A 19,546-nucleotide genomic window follows, 5' to 3' on the forward strand; every position below is an offset into this window, starting at 1 on the left:
TTTAAATTGGGTTTGCGTTACTAATTTCCCTGCACTTTCGTATAATAGGAAAGAGGGCGTATCAATCCCATTCTACGCTCGCTTTCAAATCTACTGGTGCCTTAGATTCTGGTCCATCTACATGGCATGATTTGCTTGATGGCCTGTCACAAACACATCCCAGGCAGTCTGGTGACTGCTTCGTGCATAATATGGCCCCCCTACCGGTACTTTAAAGTCTGAGGCTTCGTTAACGCATCCAGATAGAGCACATCTGACATGCACCTAAAACCCGCATGGACAGTGCTTTATGGATGTCTGCACTCTGTAAAGAAGTTTGACCAACTGAGGGACACTGCACGAAACTCGCACTGCCGCGAGTCTGAACACCAGAGCGCGCTCTCGCGGCCATTATAAACACCCAGAGACTAGTTTCAAGAGTAATGGCTAAGAAAATACAACTAGTGCTGAGTTCGCTCCCCAGCTCTCCCCGGAGATGTCTCAAACAGCGGGGTCCATCAGATAAAACAACAGACAGGGTCTGCATGGAATGTTTACAAAGCGCAGCCATTAGCAGAACTGAGGCAAACACTGCACTCCCCCCCCCCCCCCCCACCCTCGCCTGCTTTCCTGGAAGTGACAGGGGCTCACCGGGAATGCAGCACTGGGAGTTTCTAAAAGCACCCGAATGCCGTTCTAACCTCTTTGCTGCCTGAGGTCTGGTCACACAAGAGCAGTCCTCTACGAGCAGACTAACCCCGACCCAGCCCAGGTGCTTTTCTCTCCATAGTACAAGTACCGTGACCTGTGGGCAGACTGACCCAGCCCCAGCCCAGGCTGTTATTCTCTCTATAGCATGAGAAACGTCACTACTGGGCAGAGTGACCGCGACCCAGCCCCAGCACTAGTCTCTCCATAGGACGAGAACCGTGACCTGTGGGCAGACTGACCCCGGCCCAGCCCGGCAGGGTAATTCTGGGCAAATCACTTAATCTCCCCTGATTACCAAAAGCGCGTATCAGGGTAAAGTTTGCGCTATATACAACTCCAAAAACATCAAAAACAAGCATTATTGCTGGCCTGTCTTATTTTGTTACGGTGACTCTAGAAAAACGTTATTGTGGAAGGGGGTACATTACAGAGCCGCAGACTTTAATGAAGTCTAGTTAAACTCTTTGACCCACACTCTACTCGCAGGTTGTGCTGCATTTTGAGTCTGGCTTTAATGATTAGTCATTGGAATATCTAGCCGGAACAATGTTCTAGAACGCAACTGGGTTGAGTGTTTGGCTTTTTTCCCAGCAGACAAGTGGAGCAACCCTCATTCGACTCCACAGATGTGAAAATTAGAGACATTTTCCCACCCCCTGGTTTCAAATCTCAGTCAGGCTGGCTCTGCGTCAAACTAGTGTCAAAGCTATTTTAAGCATTTAACACATCATAGTTTATTGCCAACGTACAGCCTGGGTTACGACTTTCATCATAGACCAATTAACCTATCATCGGAATACTGTGTCAACTTGGGCACCGACTGCACAGCTGAATTTAACATGCTTGCCCAAGTCTGTCAAGTAAGCAAGAGGGTTCAATTTAGGTCATGCACAAGCGTACCCCGCTGTGCCGTCATCATCCGACGGGGTATAACTTTCACTTCTGATTCACGGGTCAGTGCTTTAATCGCTAGAATCTTTGCCTCCTCCATGTCTTATACTGAAAGGGCTGATGGGGATTTACTGTATCCCCCTTCATCACAGGATGTTTGGCAAGCTCGCCCCATCAGTCTAGCATTAGCTTTGACAGGCAGTCCACCCCTGACTGCAGCTCGAGCCTCAGCTAAAATACCATCTGCTCACCGAGCATTGGTCACTTTTCTCGTCATGCGCTGCTGCGTTTTCACAACAAGCTGTCATACTTTGGCGCTGTAAATTAGGCCTCACCTCTGTTTGATACGCACGCCACCATTTACGACATGGTTACCGCTCCTAAATGGAATCTATGTGCTTACAGTGGCCCTAGGAGTCAGGCCGTGCGCAAAGGTTACAACGTTGTTATTTTTGGACAGGTAGGCCAAATAGTTTCTTGCCTAATCTATTTAAAGGTGCGCAGCATGACAGCTCTCGGGCCAGGGGCTGCATTTTCTTGGTGTTTCTGAAGCCGATGGAATGCTAGCTGCTGGCCTGCCCTGGCTTGGCTGTCAATGTTCGGCGGAAGCATCGCCAGTCAGCAGCTAAACAACGCTGTTCGAGGCTGATGGGATCATTCCGCTGCACTGCAAAGATTGGCTAGATCTGTGACGTACTCTCCTCCAAGTACTGATGTCATGGAAAAGCCCTGCCATGCTGGGGACGGCAGATGAGAAAGCAGATAGCGGAGTCATTTTACGACTGCTGCATTCCGAAAGAAACAAGCATCCCTCAGACACGGGGACATGAGCGCCTGCAGAGCCAGAAGACACACAACCACGTTTCTCCGAGGCGAGGCAGGGATGCCTCGGAAAAACCAGCGTCTTTTTCCGATTCGAGGGCATGGTTTTCGTTCTCTCCCCTTCCCATTGGCTGGAAGGTAAAATTCCAGCCAATGGGAGAGGAGAGAAAGAAAACAAGAAAGAAGCTTAAAAATCGCCCCCGAATCCGAAAAAGACGGGGCTTGAACCGAGTGACGCCCCTCTCCTCCAATGGCTGGCCTCCGTTTAGGAAGCCAGCCAATGGAGAAGAGAGGCGGGTTGAAGCCCCCTTACTAAGAAAGATAAAATCTCGGAGCTCCGCCCACTGCTTACGCAGTGCGACGCAGTCCTCGACCTAGAAAGACTGGACGAAATAAATAAAGACATTACAGAATACAAGGACAGTCTGACTCAGACAAAGGTAACTAAGTTTCAGAAAGAACTTAATAAGTTTTCCTTTAATAAAGCCTACCCCTATGCTGACCCTGCATACACCCCCATGTAGGACTAATTCCAACCCAGACACTTCTGATAACTCCTCCACCACAAGTGGCTCAAGCAATGGCCGCTACAAACAACGACAAAGAGGTGTCGCTAGGGATACCACCAGACCTAACTTTATGCAACCCATGTGGAACCCTTATCAGATTCCTGGTGGAGGGATGCATCCTATGCAATTCCAACATCCCCAGCACCCAATGATGGGATGGAACCCTGGGTTATGCAACCGCCTTTCTTTCAGAACACTTATCGTCCGCCTTTTTTTTAGAGAGAGGGGCGAGAGGACAGGACCAAGTCCGGTGGGAACAGGACGACCAAGTGGGCAACAATACACGCAGCAAGTCGCAACAGGCGAGCACGAGTGCCCAGGGAGTGTGATTCTCAAACTTTCCGAAGTTACCCTATACCTGACATAAAAACAAGTCCTTGAGAAAGGCCTAGGGTTTGTACCTTCTGCTCGTTTGAACAAATTTCAACTCCATTGTGAGTTGGCGAGCTTTTTCAGAAAGCTAAAACTGAAAGCCTTTTTCGAAGGAAAAGAAGAAGCTGCATCTGATGTCAGCAAAGGTGATACTGGTTTAAGATTAAAATCTACCTTCATACCTCCTCCCCATGCAATACCCGATGAAATCACTGCCTTTGAGCAGGCGGTCTATCTTGAAATAGAAACTCTCGAAGAACCAAGGCAATTCAAGAATCTGAACGCCTCTGAATTTGAGGCACTCAACAAACTAAAAACAAACGCCATGATAACTATCAAACCTGCCGATAATGGTGGGGCCTAGTGATTCTAAACACCGTGGATTATGAGAATGAATGCCAGCGCATTTTGGGCGATAGTAAGAATTATCAACCACTCACCACTGACACTACACCGGAGCTTAGAGCCCGTATCTCAACCCTCGTGAGTGAGGCAGTAGAGAATGACGGTGATTTAGCGCTATATAATTATCAATTAACATATCACCAAACATGAAGCAGATTTTCTGACAGGAGGCAATGTAGTGCCATATTTTTGCACACTACCAAAGATACATAAAAACAGACACCCAATGTAAGATATGTTTTACATTGTTACCATCCGTGCCCATCCACACTGTTTTGGATTTATATAGAATCTATAGTCCACCAGGCTAATTGCTATAGGCAAACGCCGGTTTGGGCATACGGGGCGTAACACCCCCTTTTGTTGTTTGTATCTAAAGTTTTATCTCATTACGTTTCATTCAAGTGCACTTGTTCCATCACAGCAGCACGTCTGGCTAGTGCTACGGTTTCAGTGCATCACATTGAGCACCAGTGTCTGTACGTACGTTCCATGAACAAACTTATGAATATAACGCCTAATTGTTGCTTTTTTCTTCTTTTCGTTTGTTTGTCCATGTATGTTAATTTACAATCTTTTTTTAGAATAAACTCTGTTTCTCTCATACATGGGATCCTAGTGAACGTGGCTCCTCTCATTACGAGGCCGATTAAAACGATCTTGGTTTTAACAATTGTTCACATTCAAACCTATGGTCAGGGTGGGCCTTAGCGCGCCCACTCCGCCAAGGTTCACCTTTTCACCGGTCCTGAAGAAAGCCCCATTAATGATTATACTTGGGCAGCAACATGTTGACCAAACACTAGTGGATAGGGCTGGACAATTTATCTAGCTAGCATATCCCACACATTGGTTTTGTACATGTCTGATTGGATATTAATAAAATTTATTTTTTTACACAATCTAGACATTTTTAACTCACCTTCACTTTGACTGAACATAAAAAGAACAGCTCCGCAGTAATTCTGGCGTCGAAGCACACCAGAGTGGCACTCTGCGTCTCTTGGTGGGGCCCGAAGATGAAGCACGCCACCAACCAGGTTGGTGAGTGAGGGCTTTATAAAGAACCTATTCGGATTCTTCACTTGTGCTCTATTAATATGCTAAATCAAGGAGTACACTCTTCTGTTGTTTCTGAATATATTGCTTGGGGGATTAAGAGTGTTCCTCAGATAAATTCCCTCCCTCTCTTGTTGTTTTCATAATGCCTGTGGGTAGGGAGAATGGAAATGTGGAAATATGTGCAATGCAAGTCCAACAATGCCATCCACTCTCAAGCCCAACGCTTCCATCCAATCTCAAGCCCAACGCTACCATCCAGTCTCCCAGGTACAGGGCAGACAGGACTTGAGCGAGCGTTATTATTTTGAACTCCTTCTAGAGGAAGACATTGAGAGGACGCAGGTCTAGGGTAGGACAAGAGCCTCTGTCCTCCTTCGGCACCTGAAAGTAGCCGAAATAGCAACCACAACCTACTTCTGGTGTTAGCACCCTCTCAATCGCTCCCTTGGCCAAAAGAGCTATCACTTCGTGGCAGAGCATGGAGAGATGGTCCTCCATCAGCCTGTCGCAAGAAGGTGGCATGGGTGGAAGGGTAGTGACAAAGGGGAGGGAGTGTCCCCGTTGGACAATTTTAAGAACTAGTTTGTCTGACGTTATGACCTCCTGTGGGGCAGTTGATGGTGTATCGTGCCTCCCACTGAATAACCATGATGGTACGAGGGCAGACTATAAGGGTTTGAAGGGGAGGCAGAGTGGACTGGCCCGATCCATGGGGGCTGTGGGTACCACTGCAGTGGCCATGCAGAGGCCTTGCTTGTGTGCCGCAGTGGCTGGGCGGGTATTGGCACAGCTGGAAGCACCTTCAATGGACACGAAAAGTAGATTCGGGGTGGCAGGGGCAATGAAAATGCTCAAGGACCTGTCCATGGCCCGATGTCCTTAAAGTGATCCAGTGCTGAATTCATCTGGTCTCCAAATAGATGGGAGCCATCAAAGGGCATGTCAATAAGCAAGGCTGGGTCATCCTCTGAAAAGCCAGTTGTTCTCAGCCAGGCGTAGCGCTGTAAGGCCACTGTAGATAAAACCGCTCTACCCAGATAGTCGGTGATACCCAGCCCACATCTGAACATTTAGTTAGCTGCATCTCTCCCATTGACACAGCCTTTGAGAGTGTGGCCCAGGCCTCCTTCGGAAACATTGGCAGCAGCTGCGCAACCGGAATCCCATAGAGCATGGGAGTATTTGCCCAAAAGGCAAGTGGTGCTCACAGACTGCAGTGCAAGGCTGGTGACAACAACTTCCCTAAGATATCCAGCCTCTTGGAATCTCTCTCCGGTGGTGCAGTAGGGAATGTGCCAGGATTTAGATGGAAGGTGGAGGCTTGGACCTTCAAGCTCTCTGGGGTAGGGTGTTGTGTAAGGAAGTTGGGGTCCCCTGGGGCTAGGCGGTGGCAATGGGCAATAGTCTTCTTCACAGGAGCCCCTGAGGCTTGGACCAATTCTCAAGTAGTGCGTCTGTAAGGGCTTCATTAAATGGGAGAAGCAGTTTTGAGGGGGATACTCGCGGCTAAAGCACCTCACTCAAGATGTTCGTCTTGACTGCCAATGAGGACAGGGTAAGACCAGGACCTCAGCCACTCTTCTCACCACCCTTACAAAGAAAGCTCCCTCCTATACAGACGCGCCAGGGGAAGAAAGCATGCCCGTATTTGGAGAAGTGTCTAGTCCACTGGCTTCTGCCAAATCCTCACACCAGTCCATTTTGAGATCTAAAGGCTGGTATTCCTCAGGGTCCAGTGACCCCTTCCAACCCTCTCCGAGTCCTAGCTCATAGGAATAGAGCTCAGGCTCTGGACTGGAAGGCATGGCTCTAGTTGGTACCAGAGTCGGCATCGGACAATGTCCCTCCGGCTCCATGTCGGGGATCTGAATGGGGGTAGACACAGTGCCGCCAGGAGTGTCAACTTTAGGACCGGCATCTGGAAGGTGGAGTTGGTATGACCAGTGCCAGTCCGGATCCATCTGTGGATGTAAGGTGCCAGAGCTGCTGGTGTGGAACCAGTAGGGACCCCTCCTGAACCATCTGGGCCAGAAGATGCACAAGTGGGAATGGCCAACTTAAATATGAGGTGCATGGCCTCATAAAACTCGCGGAGTTGAGCAAGGGTTGCTCAGGGTCCAGGAAACCCAGGGAAGAGCAGAGCTGACCCAGGTGCTCGCCCAACCATGGAGCCAGGCTCTCGAATGGCTGCTCTCCCTTGTCTCATTGGCCGAGAAGCCGAAGACCTCTTCAACTTCCTACTCTTCTTCTTGCAATGGGACTTACCTGAGTGGCCCGATGACTTCGAGTGCGACAAAGATTTCAGACTCCGCGACCGAAGCCAGGACCTTCCCCTCAACCAGGATCGAGACCATCGCAGTGTCTCATGTCGGGCTGCAAGGAACTTTTGGGACCGCTCCCTCAAGGCCTTGGGGTGCATGGCGCAAAAACAGGTGCAAGTCTTTGTGTCGTGGTCGCGTTCAAGGTACCACAGGCATACAAGATACAGGTCTATCGCCAACATCTGTCAATGACAGGCGCCACAGGCCTTGAAGCCGGCATTCCCAGTGGACATCCCTGCCACACCAGGAGAAGAACTCACTGACAACACATCGAAAAAGCACAAACTGTGACTCACTGGGTCGCTCTCTCTGGATTTACGCTGATTGTGCGGAAAGAAAAGAACTGATGTCAGCACGCTGGGGTGGCGCCTATATAGGAACTGAGCATGTCAATTATGGCACAGACAATGCCGACAACACCATGTGGAGCCAAACGATGCCAACTACCAGCGTGCAGGGGTACTGCTAAAGAAAATTTTCCGGATCCGGTCTGGAGATAATTCTAAGCGAAGGAATCTGCAGCTAGAAGTCTCTATCAGATATAACTGCCAGAGCCATCCCTGTTTTTTTAGTGAAAGCAATACTTCTGTCACTATCAGTGATACTGCAGTCTATAACCCACTGATGATGCACCATAGGTGAGCAAACTTTCAAAGGATTAACATTAGTGAAGAAACAGAGACACAGGCTTTATTTTCAACATGATTATATAATATTTATTTACTGCTTTGTAATATATATATATATATATATATATATATAACATTTGAATGGAGAGTGCACATACATGCCATAAAGCCCAAAAAAATGCAACTCACCTCAGACCTTTCAATATTCCTGGAATAATGTCTGTGTATTTCTTTATCGGCTTAGGCACGAACACCAAATTCTTGTTTGCAAATATGACACAGATTGCAATGCATTCAACCTAGTATCAATTTCCCAGCATAACTATTTGGTAGAGTTATGTCCAGGAAAGTGTGGTTTGAAAAGTCTCTTACTGAACAAGAAAAACATATGTTGAGACAGGTTCCAAAATTGCAAATGATGGCTTGACTCATCTCCTAGAAAGGGCATTTGGGAAAAAGGCATGGTTATATCCCTCTTCCCCTCCTGCACCCACCACCTCATTACAATATCACCAACCCCAAGCGTTTATCGCTCTTCAGAGCCTTTCTAGAGCATTGAACTCCACAGACTGACCCATAAAGAACTCCACCTATTCACAAGTGGTGCAAAGGGAGATCTTTCTACCTGCTCGACTTGTAAATGTTACTTGCTTTGGATCGGAAAGCAATTTCAATCTTTAAGCCGATTGATTCTTTGGCATTGCTCTAATCTTCCAGAGAGGGTCTTGGCTGTGACAGCAATTTGTGTCATTTAACTATGTCCAATGGACGGAGAGTTCACTTTTACACTTCACAGACTAACATTCAGAAGCACCGTTCCGGATTTCTACTGATCTAGACTGCGAGCCAGAAAAGTGGAAAACGGAGATGTGGGAAACAACTGCTTTACCAATTTATTGGCCCAGAAGATTTCTCGTACTCAGAAACGGATTGCCTTTATAACCAAAAGACTATTGCAGACCATTTGTTAACCAGGATTAGTAGTCTAAAATGAATAAATAATGCCTTGCAATGGAGGCAGAAAATGTCCATGAAAAGCAGAGCGTGTGGTGTAAATAAGGGACATGGCACTCGCACAGTAACCTTGGCGCCGAATGACTGGTGTAAAGTGCTCAGTTTCAACAAACTTATACTACAGAGAATAGGTCAAGTTTCCTGTACAAGAGCACAGACACTAAAGGAAACTGTAAAACCCAGAAAAGTTGAGGGTGTGCCTTTAAGGCATGCACTAGGCTGCCCGCATAACTTACAAGCACGCAATGATTACCATTTATACTGTTCTAGAATGCAGAGGTGTGGTGTACTTCATTTGTTTTCAGTATTTGAATCATTATATCAGATGCAGTTTACAGGAGCAGTGGTGTTTTAATAGTCATACCAAGCGGAAATAAAACATCCAAAAATGTAATAAAAAATGAAATCGGTGGAACAAAGAAAATTGAGGTAAATGATCAATGATAAAAAAGAAGGTTTTTGTAAAAGTCACTTCTCTTGGGTCTGATTAGGATCTTGGGGGCATCATAAGCCTTCACAAACTCTAACCTGGGACAGAGGTACAATGAGCCTGCACATGCAGGCCCCCACATTTATGTGCACTAAAACACAAATCTCATCATACAAAAAAGTGTAAAAATAATTTTGAACCTGTATAACAAAATTCTCCACACTTAACCTTTTCTTCCCAAAGATCTTGTAGGGTCACCTTCCTAGATCAGAAATTTTAGATGAGAAAACCGAGGCACTCACAAGAGAAAAACTACATGTACTGATGTCAAAACACATACTGGGGTTTTTAAACAATCCTGTGCTTTGCTGTAAGAGTGCCCCAATACACAAATTTCACTTTAAAACAACCATGGGGCGCAGAAAATGCCAGCAACCTGTTACAAAAAAGTGCAAAGAATTAAACAGAGACTCACGATAGGAAAGGACTGGATGCAGAGAAGCATCTGTGAAAACCCTGAGTGTAGAAAACAATTTCTTAGAAGAAAAAAAATCTTCTCCAACAAAGAAAACCTCAATCCTCTAATCGTTTAAGCCTTGTCGGTTTGGGTGCCCCAGAGTAAGCAGAGAAAATGTAAAATGAGTTCTGACCATGTTGCTCAATATTGATTGAAAACAAGAAGATGATACCAGTCTAGCTACCAGTGGTGCCTCCTTTATAGCTTTACCAATTACACTGTAGGACTTAACATTCCTAGGAAAAACAGGTGCCAACTCTTCCCCCCAGGATCCCCTCGTGATGGACAGTAATGGTCTAATCGCCCAGTACCCAAGTAACATGCAGTGTGAAAGGCTGATAGGTCATCGTTGTGTGGTCTTATACATTCCCTGGCCCCAGGTGATTGTAGGAAATTTGTGAAAACCTCTGCTTGGATCCACTCCTTCACTAGCAGTATTCAGCCCATTTCTGAAAAGAGAGCCAGAGACTTCATATCCAGCTTTTTGTTTTCAAGTTGTAGGGGCAGAAGAAAATGCACAGGGGCAATGCAGATCTTGGGTTATGTCATTAGAGAACTGTGGTCTTCCTTTTCACACCTTCTGTGTTTTAACTGGAGTGACACATACAGATGACATAAAAAGCTTCATTTGAACAGAACAAGATCTGAAAATCAAGGAGAGATATCTAGAGAGACACTGAATTACAGTATACCCATTACTTAAAATATAAATTTCAAATATTCCCAGGGTGGAAACCTCATCTCATTATCTCACAAACACCAGGATGTGCTGCATTGATGCACTGCAACCTGCGGCATAGCTTTGGCAGAAATAATTCTGCACTGGAACAATGAAGATGAGCCCAAAAACCGTAATTCATTTTAGGGAATCATATATACTGGGCACACTTTGTGGGTTCACACTTGCGTAGGATGATAAAAGTTCTAAGACAGGTCATTTCCCAACAGTTACTTGTTTGCAGGGGTGACACGCAGAGCAGCTTCTACTACTCTGGAAAGACTGCAGTCGCTGCAAACACTGAACAGACAGTATATGGTGATACAGACAGTGGGAAAGTCCACACTGCTCAGTATCCAACAGTAGCTGTATCTACGCCAGATATTTAATATTTGATAGCCTTGTCTTGCGGTTGCCAATTCAGCACTACCTGGGAAAGACTGCTCATCACATACAACTCAGTTAAGGGTGGGAGCCATTTACACATGTGATTCTTTTACCTTTTCTGTTGGTAGGGGGGGCTTTTTCATGTGTCAGGAATTGTGATAAGATATCAGGACCATCCCAAGCCGCTCTCCTTTCCGATGGATGAAAAGGGTGATAAACAAAAAACATCCCAAAACAAAAAGCTTTACGTTGAGTAGTGGCTGGTTTGACATGGCCATGCCTACATCCATAAAACAAGCCTGCTGTGTCCTACTGGCCTTCACTCACTTGGCATTATCCAGAGCTGGTCAAACTCCTCAACCCAGGGCTTCCTGCAACAGTAAGGATCTAAATAAATTTTTACTGAGAAATAAAAATAGGTTTAAGAAGATCTAACCATACATCAGTGCTTCTCATGTTTGACGCAACTCAAAGGTCCAGCCACATGTGGATGGCAGCAACCTTAAGAGACCAACCCCAAGGAATCTGAGAACGTATGGGAAGTAGGATAAGCACATGATGGTCTTTATGATTCTATGGCCGACTCATCACCCCTTTCAACACAGTGCATGACGTCCATTGTTATTGACCAGGATGCCTCTTAACTGCTGCTCCACAGAAGTACAACAGCATTCCGTGTTTGAACAGTCTTTTACTGGACATTTACATCATGTGGGACCCAGATTGACATTCTCCTCTCACATCAGGGGAGGAAAATAAAAGCCATCGTAAGCCCGCAGGCAGGTAGCAGGGCAGCTGCAGCTCATTCGAGGTCTTCCTATGAAGCTTAAAAAGTTATAGAAATTGGGCTTCACTGGGAAGTGGCAACCGGTGGCTTGTCCAAGGTCTTCAGGTCATCCAGGAATCTTGTGGGGGTCAAAATGTGACTTGAACCTTGAACAGGGAGAGGAAACATAACATGATGAGAAGGCGGCCACGGTCTCTTTTAGTTTCAATTTTCAATTTAAAATCCAATCCAATAAAAATACATAGCTCCCATCTCTACAAAATGAGAGAAGATACAGGCCATATGTGGTAATTAAAAGACAAAAATAAAGGCAGAAGAATAATGCATTTTACCAATTTAGCACAAAACCCAATTTTGGAGAAATTAACAAAAGACTAGAAGAACAACAAAAACGTAAAAGCCACCTTTCAAATCCTGGCAAGAAATTGGAAAAATGGAAACCCTAGAAATCACTGAAAAAATATATATCTAAAATAGATATTTTGGAAAAGATTTGGCGGGTTTAACAGTTACAAAAAATACTTGCCTAGTACAAATATAGTGGACTATAATCCTTTTAGAGCAAATATTACAGACTGGCCTTTAACAAATAATTAAGTGAGAAGTTAGGCTAAGATGACGGACTTCGCCCAAAATCTGTTTGTGTGATTCATCAATAGCGTCTTCCCAGTCTAACACTGTTTCTGTAACCGTGTCCACTCACAAACTGCCTGATTAGAATGAAAGGAGACACATACATTTCATAAAGCATGTATGATGTGTTATTTTGCACCAAAAAGAACAGAAGCAAAGTTGTTTACGGAGCGAGAGAGTACTGCATGTGAGGTAGTGGAACAGGGGAAATCAGGGATGGACCAAGGAGCTTCTCCCCAGAATTCTGAGTGGATAGGAGGCTGAGGGAATGAAGTAGACCGTGATGACCTAAAACAGGTGAAAGGTGGAGATGGTGAGGGAAGTGTAGGGTTCTTGCCTCCAATATGCACTTCAACTCGTTTCTTACTTCAGAAGCGACCACCGCAAATAAAGTGAAATTTTAATCCTATCTTGCTACATTAGTGAAAGTGAGGGCCATGCGCTACAAAGGAACGGAAAGAAATTGGGACACGACCGATAATTTCTTGAATTATTGGTAATACAGTGCATGTTTATTTAATCATCAGATAGTAGAAATACACAGTTAAATCTATGGCAGGAGAAGGTTATGCTAACTCAGCCAGAAAACATGAACCCCTCCCACTGGCGCTTAAAGCGATCAGTGCTTACACCTAAGCTGCTTCCAAAAGAGGATCGCCAGCTCTAAGTGTGTGCTTAAGCTAATGCGTCAGGAATATGGCAGGGTCTCAGAGCAGCTAGAACATCAGAATGCCAGCACTGGCAGCTACATACTCTGCTGTGTGATAATGCACTTACTGTCAACGTGCTACTCAACTGCACTGATCATGTTATCAACCGCCGCCCCAGAACGAAGAGGGCACCTTGAACAGCAGCACATATGCCACAGCAGTTCAACGTGGCAGCATTTAAAAGAAATGTACATCTCATCTCGCCATGTAAACCTTGTGGAGAACAAGGAACACCGGTATCATTTGGCTGCTGGTCTTGCAACACTGAAATTATGCCCATGCCACTTCATTTGTGCTGAAGCATCACTATAGAAAACCCTGTCCCCGTTTTGAGGAGCCATTCATCTACTATCATTATGTTGCACAGAACCACAGTTCTATAAAGGTATCAACTAAAGAGTGAGTCAGCAACTAGCAACTACATGTGCTCAAGCAGCTAAGTACGGACTGAAATCCAGGCGCTGACAGTACAATATACAACAACGGACATTCAAACAAGCAATTTCTTTTAAGTTACAGCAGAAATGTATTATAAGAGGACACATTCTCTGCTCTAACCCTATTGTAACAAATTGAAAACAACTAATTGGAAAAAAGAGTCTCGACGGGACTCGCAAAACACAAACCTGAGTGATATGAAAATGCAACAGGCAGACATGCTTTTGATTACATAAAAGTGGCTTGCGGTTTTTGCAGGAGAAAAATCAAGGGCCTAACAACATTTATATATATATTTTAGTGCAGATTTTTTTTGCTCTATTACACTGTCTCTGGGCAAAGTTGATCCCTCCCACTTCCCTGTCGTCGCCTTCACAGCAGCGCTTAACATGATCTGTGCTTACAGCTAAGCTGCTTGTGAATTAGAATCTACAAACCTTTAAGTGTGAGTTTCGGCTTAACTACAATGACTAATGCTGCTTCTCAACAGGAAGGCGTGTGGTGGGCGACACCGAGACCCCTCTGCATTACACATGCCAGCTGTGGTGCTACTACTTTTTACCGTTCTGCATTTGCTATTTAAAAAGCTGGTGCATGGGGCCTTGGGCAGGGTATTCTATAAGACACAGGCAGGGGACACTTCTTGAAATACTCTACCAGCAATATTTCCACAGGTTACTCAGAACCATCCGAAAGTTGGACTACTACCTACAATATGTGTCTGAGCTCTAGTTCTGCGTGGGGTGGAGCTGGGGGCCCTTGACTTACATATGTTTAACAGACACAGATCGAGGTCTCTAGCAGAGGCACAGGACAAGGCTCTGCCATATAGTGCTATTCTTAAATGTTTCTTGTATGGTCTCACCCAGCTCTCTGTATGACATTTTCCTCCAACGTATTCTTCCCTCCAGGAACTTATCCTTCCCACTGTAGTCCATCTCACCCAGGCAATGTGGAACTTAACCCTCTCCCACAGTGCCTCACCCAGTTTCCACCCCACTTAGCCATTAATGCAGTTTTACCCTTTCTTACCACCCCCACGATGTCTTACTCTACACTTCTTAGTCTGTCTTGTATTACCCAGCTTGTCCCCACACGCTGCGTTATCCAGCTCTCCATAGACACCCCCTTAAGTGACTTAATCTGCCCTCCCCTGCGATGCCTCATCCATGCCTTCGCACTTCTACTCCCCCTTCCCGCTCCACCATTCCTATGAGATAGAACAAGCTTGATATTGAACCCACATTTGTTTGGGTTATCATATATACAAACCAGCAAACCATCACTGTATTTGTTGTACACAGAATTTAAGGCTGATCTATAGGAACGGTGTACTCCAGGAGTGACATAAAACTGACAGGTTACATCACGCACCTATTAGCACCTCCCATTTGCCGTCCGTAGCCTTGGTCAACTCGTATGCACATCTCATCTCGGACAAGGACATTCCACCCAGAACGTAGATGATCAAACGAGGCCCCATGCGGTACTCAGTCGCCGACTTGTTCTTGTGCCAGTGGCCAAAGCGAGCACTAGAAGAAAGTGTGGTAAGGAACATTAATTGGTTCAATTCTAGCACAGCCAAAAGGTCAAGATATAATGAACAGTTCTTCAAACAGCAGAAGGAATTTCCCCCACCCCTTTCCCAGCCTAAAGGCATCTCACTGTTGACATGGGCTGTTTTCTAGGACTAGTTATTGTAGATTAGAGTTATCAAAATACTTTTCATGGAGCAGGTTGATTAGAACAATAGAGAATAATGTGCCCATTTGAGGAGCACTTTCACACAAGTATGACAAATAACACTATACGTTTTACAAGTTTAGTTTTGGTGCCACCATAAATGATATGGAATGGGGTTTATTTTTAGTACATCTCTAATGGTGCCCAAGATTTACATATGCAGGAGTTGTGCTTCTTTTCACAGGTTTGCACATTTTCACACAGTTCCTGGAATCGAAAGTATCTTCAGCAAAAAATGTAGCATTAGAGATATGTACAGATTTTTATTAGAGTTTCATACAGTGACAAATACATTATTACTATGTTAGCAGGCTCTTGGTCATTTGAGAACACTGACATGCATAGCACCATACACCAGTAGTCACGCAATTCAGCCGCTCACAGATTCCCCATGATCTGTCTGCTCAACATACCATCAATACATTCAATCCATTTCCTGGAGGTGGAGACTCAAACTAGATTTAAGAATTAGTACAATATGGACTAATAAATATGAACCACTATTTTGTTTTTATTTTATCCATTTATTTTACTTATGCGTTTTAACAGAGCAGCTATCAGGCTACTGCTAACAATATACACAGAGTGGGCCTTAGCATTGCCCATTTCAAACACTAGCTTACTTTGACAAGCCTCTTTAAGCCACTGGGTAGAGACTTTGCCAATCACATATTGCTTCAGCCCACTAAAGTATTTATCTCTCACTTAAAGCTATTGGCTGTTTAAGTGTCCTCTTCCACCTCAACTCAGAATTGATTTCCATGGACTGCTTTACAGCTTTATACGACCTCTTTGCCCCCCTCCTGCTGGTTACCCACCCATATGTCTCTCTCTAAAGTGCTAACATGCCATGTGCTAGCACATCCAACTGAATACTACTGGTTTCACCAAAGCTTTTTTCCAGTTTTAAATCCCTTTTATTTTTGTTTCAAACATGTTACATAGCCCAATTCCGTACACTTGTGAGAATCTAAAGTTTGCACCCAGTCCTCAGTACACAGGATTTCTTCTCCTGTGGCTTGATTTTTAATGCGTCTGTATCCCAGTTTGTCTCCTTCAGATGCTAGTGGTGAGGGGTTAGCCTGAGATGTACTAAATCGAAAACCAGTTTCAAAAAGGCAAACACCCTTCGCTAATTATAAATTCACAAGTTTACATTGACATCCTTTTAATACTGTTCCCTCCACACATAGCCAATTTGAGAAGTCCACCATGTAGCTCTTACTTTAGCTAAATCGTGCTGTGTATCTTTTGGAAAACATCAAATCAGGTGAACTAACATCCATAAACTGGTTAATGCATACATGATTCGGGGGGTCCAGTCAGCACATGCTACTTTCAAAACCAAGTCATACATGCCCAGTCAAAGGTTCTGAGCACCACTGGACAGATTTGATTCTCACTTGTCAGGGATCAGCTACGGGCCATGTTAGCCATGTGCCAGTTTTAGGTACCATATTAGGACTACAGTCACGATTTGGACAACTGTGTGTGTGAAAGCCACCATGTACCAGCTTTGGGCCTCATGCATCATGTGCCAACATCATGGCCCTAGGCGCAATTTGCCAGATGTTGGCCTGTGGGCAACGCTGGCTTTGCTTTGGTATGGTTGCAGGCCAGCAGCCTATTTTCAGGGCAGCATGGGCTGCCACAACCCAACCGTTCCCTTGTTGCCTCATTCTAGTGGCCTCATTCGCTTGTAGAAAGATGCTGGTTTGAACATTTTTGCCTAGAAAGATGCTGGTTTGAACATTTTTGCCAAGGTTGCATTTGGTTTCCAGGCAGGTCAACTTCAGCTCTCACAAACATATAAGGGAACCCGGCATTTCAAAAGGAAACTCGAGTATGTGAACAATCCTTCATGATTCGTTTAAACTGAAGAGGATTTCAACATTCAGGAAGTAACTTCATACCTTAACTGTCCCTTGGTCTTGAATAATTAAAGTGTCACAAATGCACAGGATTTGAATATACTAGTGAGCATAGTATAGTAATAGTGTGTGATTGTAAACAGTAAAAACAATGTGTTAAAAGTAATCCGTTTTGAAGAAGCAGTTACCGTACAAAAATAGATATGGATACAATTCTTTAGAAATCTGTAAGTAGGTAAAGAGATAAACCTTTCACACTTACAGATTAATAGAGAACTTTACCAGACACAATGTTTTGAAAGTTTTTTCCACCCATCACTGTTCACTTGGATCACTGCATCGTCTCACTGAGTAATCCCACCTTTGTGCTGTAAATACATTTTTGATATGCATATCATAGGGTATTTTGCAATTTTTTTATTATTGAGGATCCATTCTTGAACTAATTTAGGTTTCATGCTACTTCACAAGTCTTAAATTGGTGTAAAATACTCCTCAGTTTAACATGATGTGAAGGAGGATAATGTTACTTACCCAGTAAGCATCTGTTCTTGGCATGTAGAGCAGTAAATTAACATGCTTTGCATACTCCTGCCATCTAATGTTGGGTCGGGATGTTTGCAAGTTGTTTTTCTTCGAAGAAGTCTTTCCAGTCACGAGGTAGGCGACTTCTCCTTTTGGTGATAGTGAGCATGGGCATCAACTCCATTGTTAGTTTGTTTTCCCAAAGAGGGTGAGAATTGAGTTAGTAAGGGTAGAATAGAGATGTCCATGCCTATGTATGTAAAGTAAGAAAACTGCAACAGGTATAGGTACCCGGGGAGGCGGGTGGGTGCATGTGAATCTACAGCTATACTTGACAAGAACAAATGCTTACTGGGTAAAGCAGCACTATCCGTTCGAGGCATATGAGCTGTAGATCACATGCTTTGCATGGACTATACAGCAGTAAACTTCCAAAGTGGTGGCCAACCTGTAGCTGTTGCAGTAGTTTGAAAAAATATTTTAAGTACTGCCAGGCCTACATTAGCTTGTTGCCTTGCTAACACATATACACAACAGTGTTTGGTGAATGTGTGGGGTGTAGACCATGTTGCTGCCTTACAGATGTCAGCTAGGCCTAAGAAGGCCATAGTAGCCCCTATTTTGCAGGTGAAATGCACTCTAGGGGGTATTGACAAGGTTCTTTTCACTTTCACATAACATGTTTGGATACATTTCCCGATCCATCTTGCAATGTCTGATTTAGATATGGGATTGCCTTTGTGTGGTGGCGGAAAAGCAACAAAGAACTGTTTTGTCGTACGAAAATCTTTTGTTCTTTCAACATAATATAGTAGAGCTCTTCTAACATCTAGTGGGTGTAGAGCTTGTTTTGCTACAGAATCAGGTAGAGGAAAGAGCACGGGTAACTCAACTGATTGATTGATTGATGTGAAAAGCAGAAACCACTTAGGAAGAAATTTGGATTGGTTCAAAGAACCACTTTGTCTGTGTGAAGTGGACAGAAAGGCTCTTGTATAGTTAGTGCCTGGAGTTCACCAACTCTCCATAAGGAAGTGATTGCAATAAGAAAAGCAACCTTCCATGAAAGAAATTGTAGCTGACACTTGTGCATTGGTTCAAAAGGTAGACCCATTAGCCTTGTAAGGACTATGTTCAAGTTCCATACTGGTGCAGGTGGGGCTCTTGGCGGTAATTACTCTTTTTAGTCCTTCCATAAAGTCTTTCATCACTGGTACTCTGAATAGAGATAAGTGTTGTCTGTTTTGTAAGCATGCAGCTACTCCTGCTAAATGCAATCGAATGGATGTGTAGGCTAATCCGGATTGCTGTAGGTGTAAGAGATAACAGAAGATGTTTTGCACTGAACCATCAAGGGGATTTATATTGTTATTGTTACATTGCATAACAAACCGTTTCCACTTTGCTACAAACATGCCCTAGTTTTAGCCTCCTTTAAGATATTCATACAGTCTGGTGATAATTGTAAATATGAAACACAACAAAGAGCAGAACAGGTCAGGATATGGTGTATAACTATCCCAGTAACTGTAAACCAGTAGGGTGTACACGCAAACTAATGCCGTGGAGAGTTATTGGAAAACACTAGCCAAACTCTATGACTTCAGGAGCCAAATCGCTAGGTTGAGTTCTCTGGGATTTGGATGTCTGATTTCTCCATGGGTCTGATTGAGGAGACAGGGTGTAAGATGTAGCGTTTGGTGTGCAACCACTGAGAGTTCCAACAGGGTGTTGTACCAAGGTTGACAAGCCCATGTGGGGGCTACTAAGATCAGTGTGAAGGAGATTTGTCTAGGCTTCCGAACCAGTAATGGAGTTAGTGGGAGAAGCAGAAAAGCGTAAGCAAATACCGCATAACAATTCATCCATAGAGCATTTGCCATTAAATGCTGGGTGTGGAAACCTGGATCCGAAGCTTGGGCATTTTGCGTTGTGTACAGTGGTGAACAGATCTATCTGTGGAAAACCCAATTTTTTAAAGTTGGGAAGAACAACTAGGGGGTGAAGTTCCC

At 44.5% G+C, this 19,546-nt stretch overlaps 1 protein-coding gene across 1 annotated transcript in view; it reads right to left on the reverse strand.

Moving 5' to 3' along the window:
* Positions 1 to 9,106: 9,106 nt before the first annotated feature.
* STXBP2 (syntaxin binding protein 2) overlaps positions 9,107 to 19,546 on the reverse strand; it is a 326,348-nt gene continuing 315,908 nt past the window's right edge. Inside the window, exons 18-19 of the mRNA XM_078682512.1 lie at positions 14,770 to 14,927; positions 9,107 to 11,760 (exon numbers count right to left, since the gene is read on the reverse strand). Of these exons, the coding sequence (XP_078538638.1) occupies positions 11,678 to 11,760; positions 14,770 to 14,927 (241 nt within the window). The 3' untranslated portion in view covers positions 9,107 to 11,677. The remainder of the gene's footprint in view (positions 11,761 to 14,769; positions 14,928 to 19,546) is intronic.

This window comes from Lissotriton helveticus, chromosome 1_1, assembly GCF_964261635.1.
Source record: "Lissotriton helveticus chromosome 1_1, aLisHel1.1, whole genome shotgun sequence".
NCBI classification, from domain to species: Eukaryota; Metazoa; Chordata; class Amphibia; order Caudata; family Salamandridae; genus Lissotriton; species Lissotriton helveticus.